Consider the following 15,706-nt stretch of genomic DNA (forward strand, 5'->3'; position numbering starts at 1 on the left):
AGTATAGGGTGTGAATTTCTGTTTTTTTTTTCTTTTTCCACATTTACTGTTCATTGGGATTTGAATTTGAATGCATGTCCCACAACATTAGTGTTATCATATTCATACATTAGAACAATGCTAAAGGAATCAAAATGACAAAATAACACATAAGGAATTATGTAGTAAGCAAAAAAAAAAAGGGTAAACATAGGAAAATGTTGAATAGTTTAGATTCTTCAGAGTTTTGCTTTGATGATAGCTTTGCACACTCTTGGCTTTCTCTCAACCAGTTTCATGAGGTTGTCACCTGGAATGGTTTTCCAACAGTCTTGAAGGAGTTCTCAGATATGTTGAGCATTTGTTGGCTGCTTTTCTTTCACTCTCTGGTCCGGTTCATCAAAAACCATCTCAGTTGGGTTCAGGTCAGGTGACTGTTTAGCCCAGGTCATTTGATGCAGCACTCCATCACTCATCATCTTGGTTAAATAGCCCTTTCATAGCCTGGAGGTGTGTTTTGGGTCATTGTCCTTTTGGAAAACAAATGATGGTCCCACTAAGTGCAAACAGGATTGTATGGCATGTTGCTGAAGAATGCTAAGGTAGTGATGCTGGTTATGTGTGCCTTCTACGTATTTTGAATAAATCACCAACATGGGGCAGTGGTGGCTCAATGGTTAAGGCTCTGAGTTACTGATCTGTAGGTCAGGGGTTCTAGCCCTAGAACTGCCAAGCTGCCCACTTGTTGGGCCCTTGAGCAAGGCCCTCTCTGCTCCAGGCTGACCCTGTGCTTTGACCCCAACTTCCTAACAAGCTGGGATACGAAAAGAATTTCACTGTTCTATAATGTATATACGACAAATAAAGACTTCTTTGTCTTCAATGACACCAGCAAAGCAACATCACACCTCCTTCATGCTTCACGGTGTATGCAGATACCATCAATTCCCCTTTTCTGCATCTCGCAAAAACGTGGTGACTGGAACCAAAAATCTCAAATCTGAGCTTATCAGACCAAAGTACAGATTTCCACTGATCTAAGGTACATTCCTTGTGTTTCTTGGCACAAGGAGTTCCCTTCTTCTTATTGACCTCCTTCAAGAGTGGTTTCTTTGCAGCAGTTCGACCATGAAGGCCTGATTCACGCAGTCTTCTCCAAAAAGTTGTTCTTGAGATGTGTCTGCTACTTGAAATCTGTAAAGCATTCATTGAAGTGCTGCTAATTGGCAATTTCTGAGGATGGTAACTCTAATGAACTTATCCTCTGGAGCAGAAGTGAGTCTTGGTCTTCCTTTTCTGAGATGGTCCTGATGAGAGCCAGTTTCATCAGGGCCTTTGATGGTTTTTGTAACTGCTTTTGAAGATGCATTCAAAGTTCTTGCAGTTTTCTGGATTGACTGACCTTCATGTCTTAAAGTTATGATAGATGTCGTTTGTCTTTACTTAGTTGAGAGGTTCTTGACGTAACATGGATTCCTACAGTTGTGGTGTTAGGGCTATTTACTGTATTTTTATTATTTACTATTTACTGTTTGATCTCAAACACATTACGAAAGCAAGAAACTTGTCCACTCATTAACTTTTGACGAGTCACACCTGTTAATTGAAAGTGTTCCAGGTGACTACCTCATGAAGCTGGTTAAGAGAATGCCAATAGTGTACAAAGCGTCATCAAGGGAAACACTGGATACTTTGAAAAATCTAAAAGATGAAGCATGTTTTGTTTTGCTGTAACACTTTGTTTTAAAAGCATAATACAGTAGTCAATGTAAAGACAAACCTATGAATGAATGAGTACTGAGACTTATTTATTTATTTATTTATTTATTTATTCTATCCACATTCACTGGATATGAGCAATTGTGCGCTCTGATTAGCTACTCTACTACTAGGATATTAGCTCATCTACTGTGAGTAGAGAAAAAACAAAATGGCAGCTTTGTTATCAAGTATTTAAAAGGACCAGAAATAGCTAAAAGAATATAGCCCTCCCTTCCAATATCTCCTGTTCCCCACTCCAGCCCAGTCAGTGGTGCTAATGCACCTTTAAGTTGGTTTGCCAACCACCAAAAAAAACCCTAAAGAAGAAGAAGAAAATGGCGGAGTGTGTTGCTGAACCAACTGAGGATGAAATAAAAACTCTATTTGAAAACAAAACCCCAAAATATCTCATCTCATTATCTGTAGCCGCTTTATCCTGTTCTACAGGGTCGCAGGCTAGCTGGAGCCTATCCCAGCTGACTACGGGCGAAAGGCGGGGTACACCCTGGACAAGTCGCCAGGTCATCACAGGGCTGACACATAGACACAGACAACCATTAACACTCACATTCACACCTACGGTCAATTTAGAGTCACCAGTTAACCTAACCTGCATGTCTTTGGACTGTGGGGGAAACCGGAGCACCCGGAGGGAACCCACGTGGACACGGGGAGAACATGCAAACTCCACACAGAAAGGCCCTCGCCGGCCACGGGGCTCAAACCCGGACCTTCTCGATGTGAGGCGACAGCGCTAACCACTACACCACCGTGCCGCCACCCCAAAAAATACAAAAGAAAAAAGCAACAAAATAGGGAATAAAAGTATTTGCTGGGAAGAACATATCTTTTTTTATTTTTCAAGAATTATTAATTATTATTATTATAGAATTTTTCACAAATTGCTCCTGTCATTTCGCCGGTTTGTTTACATTCTAAGAGGAAATGATTTTGTCAGACGTTTTGTATAAAGTTTTTATTTATCAAATTTGCAAAAAATAAAAATGCTCTGTTTCTCAAAATCCAGTGAATGTGGATAAAACAGTTCTTCCACTCAGTCTCGTTGTACGTGGTTTATAGCCAATTCAGTGCTATGCACCTCGTCGCCTATCAGCTCATGTACGATTTGATTTCGTGGAATAACTGTTATATACAGTACCGTGCAAAAGTCTTAAGCCCCCTATTTTTTCATGCAAACTTATTATAGAGGTCTATTTTATGACTTCTACATTATCGAGATAGTACAAAAACATTTTAGAGCTCCAAACGTTCGTTTTCCGGCACAAAATTAAATGTTACAGAAAAAAAAGTTTGTATCCGAGCAGCGTATTGCATAAGAGGCCACTTTTCAAGTTAAAAAAGAAAACATAATGAAGGCTACTGGGTTTTGGTGCAAAATTAAGAAGCGAGTGTGACAGTCAAAGTGTCCAGAAGAACTGTGGCTGGTTCTGTAAGATGTTCAGTAAAACCTACAGCTCATTTCCTTATCAAACTGCATTCACTGGACCTGAGACTACTTTTTTTTTTTAAAGCAAAGGGTCGTCTCACACCAAATATTGATTTTGTTTCATTTATTATGGCTTACTGATTACTGTTTATAGCATTATTTTAACGTTGAAACATGTCATTTCATTATTTTTAAGCCATTTTTGGTCTATAGCATTTCTTTACATGTGCCTAAGACTTTTCCACAGTATTGTATGTACGGTATGTATGTATGTATGTATGTATGTATGTGAATGTGTAGACACACATTTTAGGTCACATTTCCTTGGTACTGATTTCCAGTTATGATTAACTGCCAAGTAATGTTGAAATGCAGCTGTAAAGTGTGTATTTACAGTAACAAAAGCATAACCTGTTTGTCTTATACTACACATAGAGGTGTCTGAACATGCCTTGTATCGTGGGACTGCATCGAGCATGACTTATGAAACGTATACCGAGTAAATTGAAAGTGATGTCCATGGAATTGTGAAGTGCTGAAACATGTCCAACTTCTTTTTGAGCGAATTTGAGTTCTTGCTAAATACAGACCATCTAACCGTCGTACCATTTACACTGAAAATTCTGACCAAAACAAGATTAGCTCGTTATCAAAGTATCAAGTCTAGTACTTTATCCTGGTCATGGCTGTTGTGGATTCCAAGTCTACCTCAGGAACAGTGATTATGAGGTGGGAATACACCATGCATATACCTTCCCACACATTCACACCAGGGGCAATTTATCATAGACAATCCACCAAATGGAATGTTTTTGGGAGGTGGGAGGAAACCAGACAGCGTGAAGAAAACCTATGCAGACAAAAGGAGAATGTTTACAGAAACTTCAAACAGTAATCTGATCAGATTTTTTTCCCATGACAGAATAAGGTGCAGTTAATTTAACCAATAGCAAAAAAAAAAAGGATTAAAGTTTCTTTTTGTTTGATCAGCTGGTCTGGGGTGGGTTTCCCAAAAGCCTTTTAACACTAAGAGCATCTTAACTAGGAGAGAGTGTTCATTGTGATGCTCGAGAACTGAAGGCAAATTTTTGATCATCAAAATTCTATTTATCTCATTTTATTAAATATCGGAATGCATTTTTGGTAGCTATTTTGTCATTGCTAAGCAAGTTATGAGTGTTTGAAATACGCTCTGTAATATATCAGTCCGTATGTCGAAGCAATGGCCGTAAACGAGATTCGTCGAGACCTGTGCGAGACATCGTAGGACGGAAGTAAAACGTACAGCGGAAATCAAAGTGACCGACGTCTGCCAACGTTGTCAAAAGACGCGCACGCCCTCTTTCGAATGCTGACGTAACCAAGCCGGAAGTTTTGTTTGTTTTGAAAGCAATCAGGAAAGTTTGAAAAAAGTAGGCAGTAATCGTCATTTAAACTCGTTTTTGTGCAATACTTCGTTTGGAAAACAGTTTTCAAAATGACACTGACACCTGGCTGACACTTCATGCTTTGAAGTCTCACACAAGTCTCGTGAAGATCGTGTGGATGAGTGATGCCTGCCGTGGACCAAACGAACTAAATTCAACATGGCTAAAAACCAAATTGGCCGATAAGTATAATATTTAATTGCAATTAGTTGCCAATACAAGTCACGATATAAACTGAAAACATAAGTGAATAACACGTTAATTAAGAAATAAAGCAAGTTTAAAAATGACTTCAGTTCTCCTTTAACAATGATCTTTGTGCTACGATGCTTTTGGGAAACCCACCCCTGTTTGGAACAGTGCATGACAGTAATGTGCACTAACTTTTTATTTGTCTTAAATTCTCAAAGCAGGTGTGGGGTGTGCTTAACTGATTTAGTAGTATGCAAAGGTTGTACTTCATACTTTACTCTTGGATGAACTCCTACTCCTTGCTAAGTGTTCCATCCATCCATTATCCATAACCGCTTATCCTGTACAGGGTTGTGGGCAAGTCGGAGCCTATCCCAGCTGACTATGGGCGAGAGGCGGGGTACACCCTGAACAAGTTGCCAGATCATTGTAGGGACACATAGAGACAAACAACCATTCACACTCACATTCACACCTACAGTCAAGTTAGAGCCACCAATTAGCCTAACCTGCATGTCTTTGAACTGTGGGGGAAACCGGAGCACCCGGAGGAAACCCACGCGGACACGGGGAGAACATGCAAACTCCGCACAGAAAGGCCCTCGCCCGTCACTGGGCTTGAACCCAGAACCTTTTTGCTTTGAGGTGACAAGGCTAACCACAACACCACCGTGTAGCCCTTGCTAAGAGTTGCTAGGAGAATTTTTAAAACATATTTTACTCCCAGCTTTAAACTAAAAAAACCCTAATTTTTTCGGCTTGTCTTTGTGAGAGATTGTTTATGCATATCATCCCTGGACCCAGTTTTCCAAAAGCATCATAAAATCAAATTATTTATATTTATTCTGTGATGCTTTTGTGAATCTGTTTGGAACAATGGCTCTTAGGCATGACAGGAATTATAATTGCAGTATTCCAGAAATAAAATGAAACAACAGTGGTGTTTTCTGGGATTTTTCCCTGTTCCCCCACCCCCAATTTGGTCACCTGCCAATTTCCACCCACCAGCTAGCTCTCAGTCATATGACAACTACCAGACAATGACGGCTACCAACTGGGGAGGGTGAAGACTAACATTTTCTTCCTCCCAGAAATGTGAAGCCGGCCAGTTGTAGTTTTTAACTGCTACTCATGCTGTGTTACAGGTCTGTGTAACACACTTGGAGGAAGGAAGGCGCTATCTACCCTCTTCCACATACATGAGTTCACAGAGAGCCACAATTACCTAGTGTTGATGTGATTGACATAGGAGAGTATATGCCATCTCACCCACCCAGACAGAAAAAAAACATTTTGTTCTCTTGGCTCTTGGGCACAGATTGTCTGTAGCATTAACAGTCACAATCTCCTAATGATAGGGTGAACACTTTTCTGTTGTGCCACTTCTTTTTTTTAATTAAACGTTTCCAAATTTTCAAAACACTCAGATACAATTTATTCTATCTACGTTCACTGGATATGAGCAATCGCATGCTCTGATTGGCTGCTCTACTACTAGGCTCATACACCATGAGTAGAAAAAACCAAAATGGTGGAGCACATCAAGTCAGATATATCACTTTGTTTTCAAGTATTTAAAAGAAACAGAAATAGCTTAGGGCGGCACGGTGGTGTAGTGGTTAGCGCTGTTGCCTCACAGCAAGAAGGTCCTGGGTTCGAGCCCCGGGGCCGGCGAGGGCCTTTCTGTGTGGAGTTTGCATGTTCTCCCCGTGTCCGCGTGGGTTTCCTCCGGGTGCTCTGGTTTCCCCCACAGTCCAAAGACATGCAGGTTAGGTTAACTGGTGATTCTAAATTGACCGTAGGTATGAATGTGAGTCTGTGTCTATGTGTCAGCCCTGTGATGACCTGGCGACTTGTCCAGGGTGTACCCCGCCTTTCGCCCGTAGTCAGCTGGGATAGGCTCCAGCTTGCTTGCGACCCTGTAGAAGGATAAAGCGGCTAGAGATAATGAGATGAGATGAGAAATAGCTTAAAGAATATAGTTTTATTTTTCCTCCAATATCTCCTGTTCCACACTCCAGCCCAGTCGGTGGCGGCAGTACACTTTTAAAGCTATACAGCCTTTCGATTTCATAAAATCGGTGAAATTTAGTTCCCTCTGAAATTTGGTCATTGTGATATATGTTTATTTCTGTAATATCTCACCAAATATCAGGCCATTCTGTGGCTGGGAAGTTATTTAATTTGAGGGGATTCCTTAGCATTCCCTAATGTGCATGAAATCGCTCGCTTCGCGCAGTCAAGCAGACAGAGGAAGTCCGTGTGCACATGCGCAGGTTTACCTTCAACCATGCACTGACACAGTTACATCATTTTGTCGCTAAACGAACAGTTGATCACACCGAGGTGCTTAATGACCACCGATATTAGTTTGGTCCTGCGTTTCCTTTCTTTTGTATATAACATAACGCCTTTTCTTCTCGCTTTCCGTTAGTGTAGTCGGTCTTCCATGTTTCATTCGCACACTTGCATCATCCATTTTTCTCTCCTGTTTCAAATTTGTATCCCACAATGCCTTGCTCAAACGGGGAAAGCCCACCACGTCATGCATGTCATAGTATCTTGAATTGGGTCATGGTGAAGCAGGAAAAAATAGCGGAGAATTTAGGGCCATGTGGCTTTAAATTCATTAATTGTTCTATTAGGAAAAAAACGAATAAAATTGGAAGTCTGTGATTCGAATTCAGTAGCTTTGGGTCCACTAAACAAAAATAATTGGGTGTCGAGGAAAATTCTTTTTATGACCTACACTTGAAAAAGCTGAAAGGCAGTCTGCCTTTAAGTTGGTTTGCCAACCGCCAAAAAAACCCTCAAGAAGAGAAAAACAAAATGGCAGAGCATGTTGCTGAACAACCGAGGATGAAATAAAAACTCTACTCGGAAACAAAACCCCCAAAAATACAAAAAAAGCAATAAAATATGTAATAAAAGTAATGGTGTCGTTACGAGGCAGAGGCGCTCCGCACAGAATACTGATTTTCCATCTATTTTGCATTCTGTTGCGAGACATCTTACTTCTTCATAGTTCTAGTAAGTCTAGTTATATCTCTAGCGCAATAATGCTGATGAGCCGACCTACCGTACAATAGCCGTGTTTTCAACATCTTCAGGTGGGACAAGAACCATCTCAGCTCCGCCATTACGCTTGGTAAAATCCTGTCAACTTATACAATGCCTTACGCTCGCTGCCTTGATGCTTATGGCCGGTGACATATCTCCTAATCCGGGCTGGGCAAATTCACAGCCTAAAACTGGTTCTGCAACCTGCTTAGTAATAAATGCTCGGAGTATTAAAAGCTTTTACAAAATGCTGACTGGTGGAAAGATCTGCAACTTACAGAAGTTTCATGAACTTGTTTATTCCGAGAATGCCGATCTTATATGGGTCACTGAGAGCTGGCTTAATAGTGAGATCGATGATAAAGAAATACTCCCCTCTGGATATACCATCTACAGAAAGGACAGAGAGTCTCGAGCAGGCAGGGTGTTTTTGGCGGTAAAACAAGATTCATTTATTTCGTCATGTGAAGTTGAAAGAATCAACTCAGAGCTTGAAGTGATCTCAGCAGAATTGACCACTACTTCAAATAATAAAATGCTAGTTTGTTGTGTTTACAGCCCTAGTGAACCGGACAGGATATGGCTGGACTCATTTGATATTTATTTGTCAGAACTTGCATCAAAATACGACAACCTATTAGTATGCGGTGACCTAAATTTGCGTAAAATCCTTTGGGAGACACCGGAACTGACCACAGGTGCTAATGAGCTCAGGTTCATGGACATATTAAATGATTACTTCTTAACGCTAGTAAACCACATTCCAACCAGAGGCAAGAACGTACTAGACCTGGTAATCACGAGCACACCCGAGCGTGTAGAAGATATCACGGTTCTTACTCCTGAACAATGCGGTATTCAGTCTGATCATGGAACCATTGTTTTCCATTTTAAAACATCTATAAAAGTGGCGCCGCGATTGGACAGAGAGGTTTTTGATTATAGAAGGGTGGATTTTGATGGTCTGCGAACTGCTTTGGAGGCTGTAAATTTATCTGGAGTGATTAACACGAGCGCAAGTGTAAATACGAACTGGACGCGATGGAAAGACATTTATGGCCGCAGTTTCGGACTATATACCTAAAAAGAAAATCAAGGGCAGAAATTCCCCTCCATGGATTATTGGTGATATTGTGCATGCAATTAGAAAGAAAGAGACGCTCCGCAGGAAGTTAAAAAAGGAACCAGCGAACCATGCATTAAAGGAGAAATTCAGACAACTCCGCAAGGATGTGAAGCAAATGGTTTTGGAGAGTCGCGCTAATTTCTTCAACTCATTGGACACTACCCTTCAGCAGAACCCTAAACGCTTCTGGTCTCTCTTCAGACTTAAGACTAAATCAGCCAGCGTTCCACTGGAAATGAAGTTAGGGGACTGCACTGGTAGTGACGCGCCGGGGAAAGGAACAATAACCGTCAAAACCCCAAGTAAAATTGCAGAGTTGTTCAACCGCCATTTCACGTCTGTATTTAGTGACAACGTTGGTAATAACGCTTGCGCAGTCCAGCCATCAGTTTCTGGTCCTTGTTTAGACAATCTCCACTTTACAAGCCAATGCGTCCTTTCTGCTCTTAAAGCACTCAACACCAATAAAGCTACTGGAGCAGACGAAATCCCCGCAAGACTTTTAAAGGAGACCGCTGAGCAGATCGCACCCTCCCTGGCACAACTTTTTAACATATCTGTGCAACAAGGCCACCTACCAGATGAGTGGAAGTTAGGTAATATAGTACCTGTTTACAAAAAGGGAAATAAATTTCAAGTGGAAAACTATCGACCAATATCTCTCTTATCAATAGTGTCTAAAGTCCTGGAGAGGTGTGTACTAGTTCAGTTGCGAGACCATTTTAAGGGTCTTATTAACCGTATACAACATGGTTTTATTACGGGACGTTCGTGTGTTATGCAGCTAATAGAAGTATTGGACTGTATTGGCTCTCAACTAGATTCAGGGAAGCAGACTGTTGTGATTTATCTTGATATGTCAAAGGCGTTTGACACGGTTAGTCACTCTATTCTGGCAACAAAACTCCGTCAGTTTAACATCAGTGGTAATGCGCTAAACTGGTTTAAAGGTTATCTCCACGATCGTCAGCAGCGTGTAACTGTACTTGGCGCTACGTCATCCCAGCGTCATGTTACTTCTGGAGTTCCACAAGGATCCCTGCTAGGACCAGTTCTATTTCTACTCTACGTAAATGATCTACCGGATGTTGTCAAGTCATCTTGCATCGCAAGCTTCGCTGATGATACTATCTCTATCATTGTATTGACTCTCCTTCTGACGCTGAATGCTTACAAGAAGATCTCCTTCGTCTTGAGCGCTGGTCTGAAGAATCAGGACTTGTATTTAATGAGAGCAAATGCAAGTGTCAAAGAATAACAAGAAAAAGGAACCCTATCGAGTTTAACTATACTATCAATGGCAAAGAACTGGAAGTCACTGACACCGAAAAAGATCTAGGAGTTTCCATTAAGAGTGATCTAACCTGGTCGAAACACGTATTCGACTGCTGTTCTAAGGCTAACAAGCTCCTAGGGTTTCTGCGTAGGAGTGCTGCAGAGGTTCAGAGCATGCACACACGCCGCACACTCTACCTTTCAATTGTGCGCTCTTCAATGGGGTATGCCACACAGATCTGGGCACCACAGGCTATTGAACTGATGAGGAAGGTGGAACGAGTTCAAAGAAGGGCAACAAAATTCATTTTATGTCTGCCATTTAGATGCTCGGAGTCCTACAGAGACCGTCTAACTCTGACGTCACTTCTACCTCTATGTTACTGGCATGAATATCTGGACTTAGTTTTTTTTTTCAAAGCACTTAATGGACTTGTAGATATAAATCCGGACATTCTCCCTAAGCCTATTGTACCTATTCGTGTAACCAGATCTACAAGTAATCCTAATGTACTTATTTTCAGGCCTAGTAAATGTAAAACTGTAACCTTTCAAAGATCGTACATAAGTAGAATTACTAGAATTTGGAACACTCTCCCGGACTATCTTAGACTAAGCACAATTACCCTAGCTGATTTTAAAGTTAATCTTAAACTCTATTATGAACAGGCCTTAGATTTCTTTGATCCTGAAAACCCAAGGACATGGCGATCTATTTGCCCAGTATGCAATAATGCCCGAGGTCTAGCTGGACCAATAATTTGTTGTTTCTAATTTTGTGTAATGTTTATGGTTTTTTTAATTGTCTACTGTCCTTTTCATGTTAGGGGCCACAGTAATTGGCATTTGCTGTTGTGGCTGTCCTGCCTATTATATTTTTGTTATTTATTATTTTGTTTATACATTTTTTTGCATATTCTTCTGTGTATTATGTACTTGGCAAAGTCAAATAAACAAAAAAAAAACTATTTGATGGTAATAACGTATCTTTTTTATTTTCCAATAATAATAATAATAATAATAATTATTATTATTATTATTATTATTATTATTATTATTATTATTATTATTATAGCATTTTTCACAAATTGCTCCTGTCATTTTGCTGGTTTGTTTACATTCTAAGCGGAAATGATTTTGTTGGACGTTTTGTATGAAGTTTTTATTGATCGAATTTGCAAAAAATTTAAAATAAAAATGTTTCTCAAAATCCAGTGAATGTGGATAGAATAAAACAGTTACAGTATTCCACTCAATCTCACTGTACATGGTTTATGGAATAACTGTTAAATGTAGCATTTATTAATTAAAAATATTTTATCTGACTCTCTGTTCATTCTTTATGCTTTTCTTTAGCTACAAGCGAGTAGTGACACCAAACCGAGCTGGAACAGCGGTGATCGTGTGCTGGCTGGTGGCTCTCATCGTGGGCTTGACTCCTATGTTTGGTTGGAACAACCAGGAGAACATCACAAAAAACACCTCTATAGACAACGTCACCTGTCTTTTTGAGAATGTTATCAGCATGGAGTACATGGTCTACTTCAACTTTTATGGCTGGGTGCTGCCCCCACTCGTCCTCATGCTTGTGATCTACGTTGAGATTTTCTATATGATCCAGAAGCGGCTCAATATGAAGCTCAATAACTTGACCAGCCAAGCTGATCCCAGTCGTTATTATGGAAAAGAGCTCAAGCTGGCCAAATCTCTCGCACTGGTGCTTTTACTGTTTGCTATTAGCTGGTTACCCCTGCACATCCTGAACTGCATCACTCTGTTTTGCAAGGACTGTAAAAATAAAAATAACAGCTTTATCTTTGTAGCTATCTTGCTTAGTCATGGCAACTCGGTTGTCAACCCGGTCATTTATGCCTTCCGTATCAGGAAGTTCCGTTCTGCTTTCATCAAGATCTGGGAGCAGTACGTCTGCTGCAAGAAAGTGAACCAATTCACCAGGAAAGCCACTCGACGAAGAGAAAATTTGGAGAAGATGCAACAAATTTCTGATGACATTTGACTTAAACTGAACCTTGAACGTAACTGGGTGTGTTGATTATTTTAGTGAAATAACTGCATTAACATTTAACATCCTGGTTTGAGGTCCTGGGATGTCTTGACTCATATTTCCTCCGATGAAGACATTCCAATGAAGCAGCATTGTGTCTGAAAGTGTGCCAGAAATATTCATATACATAGTCAATGGGGGGAAAAGTCCCATGTACAGTGTCTTGCAAAAGTATTCATCCCCCTTGGTGTTTGTCCTGTTTTGTCGCATTACAAGCTGGAATTAAAATGAATTTTTGGGGGTTAGCACCATTTGATTTACACAACATGCCTACCACTTTAAAGGTGCAAATAGTTTTTTTATTGCGACACAAACAATAATTAAGATGAAAAAAAAAGAAATCTGGAGTGTGCATAGGTATTCACCCCCCAAAGTCAATACTTTGTAGAGCTGCCTTTTGCTAGAATTACAGCTGCAAGTATCTTGGGGTGTGTCTCTATTAGCTTAGCACATCTAGCCACTGGGATTTTTGCCCATTCCTCAAGGCAAAACCGCTCCAACTCCTTCAAGTTAGATGGGTTGCGTTGGTGTACAGCAATCTTCAAGTTATGCCACAGATTCTCAACTGGATTGAAGTCTGGGCTTTGACTAAGCCATTCCAAGATATTTAAATGTTTCCCTTTAAACCACTCCAGTGTAGCTTTAGCAGTATGTTTAGGGTCACGTTCACGTTCCTGCTGGAACATGAATCTTCGTCCCAGTCTCAAACCTCTGGCCGACTCAAACAGGTTTTCCTCCAGAATTGCCCTGTGTTTAGTGCCATCCATCTTTCCTTCAGTCCTGACCAGCTTTCCTGTCCCTGCAGATGAAGAACATCTCCACAGCATGATGCTGCCACCAACATGCTTCACTGTAGGAATGGTGTTCTCAGGGTGTTGGGTTTGCGCCCCACATGGCATTTCCCATGATGGCCAAAAAGATCAATTTTAGTCTCATTTGACCAGAGAATCTTCTCCCATGTATTTAGGGAGTCTGCCACAAGCTGTTGGGCAAACTCCAAGCATGTTTTCTTATTTTTTTCTTTAAGCAATGACTTTTTTTCTGGCCACTCTTCCATAAAGACCCGGTCTGTGGAGTGTACGGCTTAAAGTGGTCCTATGGACAGATACTCCCATCTCCGCTGTGGATCTTTGCAGCTCCTTCAGTGTTATCTTTGGCGTCTTTGTTGCATCTCTGATTAATGCCCTCCTTGCCCGGTCTGTGAGTTTTGGTGGGCGGCCTTCTCTTGTCAGGTTTATCATGGTGCCATATTCTTTCCATTTTACTATAATGAATTTAATGGTGCTCCCTGGGATATTCAAAGTTTGGGATATTTTTTAGAACCCAACCCTGATCTATACTTCTTCACAACTTTGTGTCTGACCTGTTTGGAGGCTCCTTGGTTTTCATGTTGCTTGCTTAGTACTGTTGCAGAGTCAGGGTCCTTCCAGAACAGGTTGATTTATACAGAGATCATGTGACACTTTGATTGCACACAGGTGGATCTTAATCGATGTGACTTATGAAGTGAATTGGTTGTACCAGCTCTTATTTAGGGGTTTCATACGAAAGGGGGTGAATACCTACGGTATGCACACTCCAGATTTCTGTTTTTACATCTTAATTATTGTTTGTGTCACACTAAAAAAATGATTTGCACCTTTAAAGTGCTCGGCATGTTGTGTAAATCAAATGGTGCTCACCTTCTAAAAATCCATTTTAATTCCAGCTTGTAATGCGACAAAAAAGGACAAACACCAAGGGGGATGAATACTTTCGCAAGACACTGTACTATCTGCAGACATCCATTAAATGTGACAAGTGCTTGTGTTCGTGGAAAAGCTACATGTTGTATTGCACTGGCATCTGTGGATTGTGTTTCTCTGTGATTTCTTTGGTTTAAATGAGATTTGCAAGCTTTATAACATCAACTTTCAAGTCCTTATAGCCACATCAGGCTTTGCGCAGACCAGGCAACGGCCCTGTATTTAATCTTCTTCGATGTAAATGGCACGGTGGCATTAATGGTGAAAAGGAAGAATGTACGCGTGGGATTTTGGATCATGTTTCCTTGAGGAAGAACAAATAACTCCTTTGCTGCCAAGAATAAGACTTCAGTAAGGTTTTGCCATTTTAATTTGATTGTTTTTACAAGTTTAACTCATCTCATTTGTGTTACTGTTGTGTCTGAAGTAACCATCAGAAGATTAATGTGAGCTTCTCAAAGCACGATTATCTCCTCAAGGCATCTCCTCATAATGTGCTTACGTGTAGATCATCCACAGAATTTTGATATCTGTAATATTTCCAACAGAAGAACATAAATGTGCCGTAACAGGCAAGACATAATCATGAATTATTCCAGTTTGAAACAGACTAATAAACTCCTGATATTGTTTTTAGGAATAACTCTGATGCTGTGATGCTTAACCTGCAAGGAGCAACTCCTTGCAACATTTTGATATTTCTTTCATGTGATATCAAATAAATACAGGATATTACACAGTGATGTGAAGATGTGTTTATCTTCAAGTAGCGAACATGTTTCACAAGTGATTGACGTGAAATATTTTTCAACACAAGAAGATAAACTTCATATCTTTGTGCCGTTGTGTAATATTCTTTTTATTATATAGACACATCCACAAAAAAAACAAACAAACAACAAAAACACAAGTTAATGAAAAGAATTTTAATTTTGTACCGGGTTGCCATTTTGACAATGCGCGTCAGGTCAGCGGGAAAACATCATCAATATCCTCACAAGTGAAGATATTGGAAATTATTATACATACAGGCCACTTTTTCCATGGAACAAAAATGTGTCCTATTCCCTTCCAGCGGGTTTTATTCATTTGGTTTGATAGCATGCAATATTGTTCGCATATTGCTTATCCTACGTGTATTACGCCACTCTACTCAATGGAGAATGAGCGTGAAATATTATTACAATATTGCACGTTGTCAAGACAACACATTGTCACACGTCAGAGATGACAGGGATCCCAGCAGTAATTGAAAAAAATAGAGGAATGTAAGAAACTATCAGCAGGGGTCAAGGGGGCTGCAAGCCCCCTGAAGCTGTTGAGATTTTAACATTTAAAGATGCTATAGAACACATTTTTTACATAGATTTAACATAGAAAAGCAACAGAATTTAACCATAATGTGTATCTATTTGATGGCATATTTTGTAATCAATGACATAAGTGGCAAAAAAAATTTATTTATAAAAATTAGATGAAAATGTAGCTTTGAAGAATATACTTCTTCTAACCCGGACACTGTTCCGCTATCTCTTTTATGGACGATATCTTTTTTCCACGATATATTCAGGGCTGTGAAATTGTAAATAAGAAATCCGAGGAAAAGGGGGGGTCTGGGGGGCAGCATAA

At 40.2% G+C, this 15,706-nt stretch overlaps 1 protein-coding gene across 1 annotated transcript in view; it reads left to right on the top strand.

The window, feature by feature from the left end:
• LOC132874534 (adenosine receptor A1-like) overlaps positions 1-13,969 on the top strand; it is a 32,432-nt gene extending 18,463 nt beyond the window's left edge. Inside the window, exon 2 of the mRNA XM_060910780.1 lies at positions 11,624-13,969. Within this exon, the coding sequence (XP_060766763.1) occupies positions 11,624-12,284 (661 nt within the window). The 3' untranslated portion in view covers positions 12,285-13,969. The remainder of the gene's footprint in view (positions 1-11,623) is intronic.
• Positions 13,970-15,706: the final 1,737 nt, after the last annotated feature.

Source organism: Neoarius graeffei, chromosome 26, assembly GCF_027579695.1.
Source record: "Neoarius graeffei isolate fNeoGra1 chromosome 26, fNeoGra1.pri, whole genome shotgun sequence".
NCBI classification, from domain to species: Eukaryota; Metazoa; Chordata; class Actinopteri; order Siluriformes; family Ariidae; genus Neoarius; species Neoarius graeffei.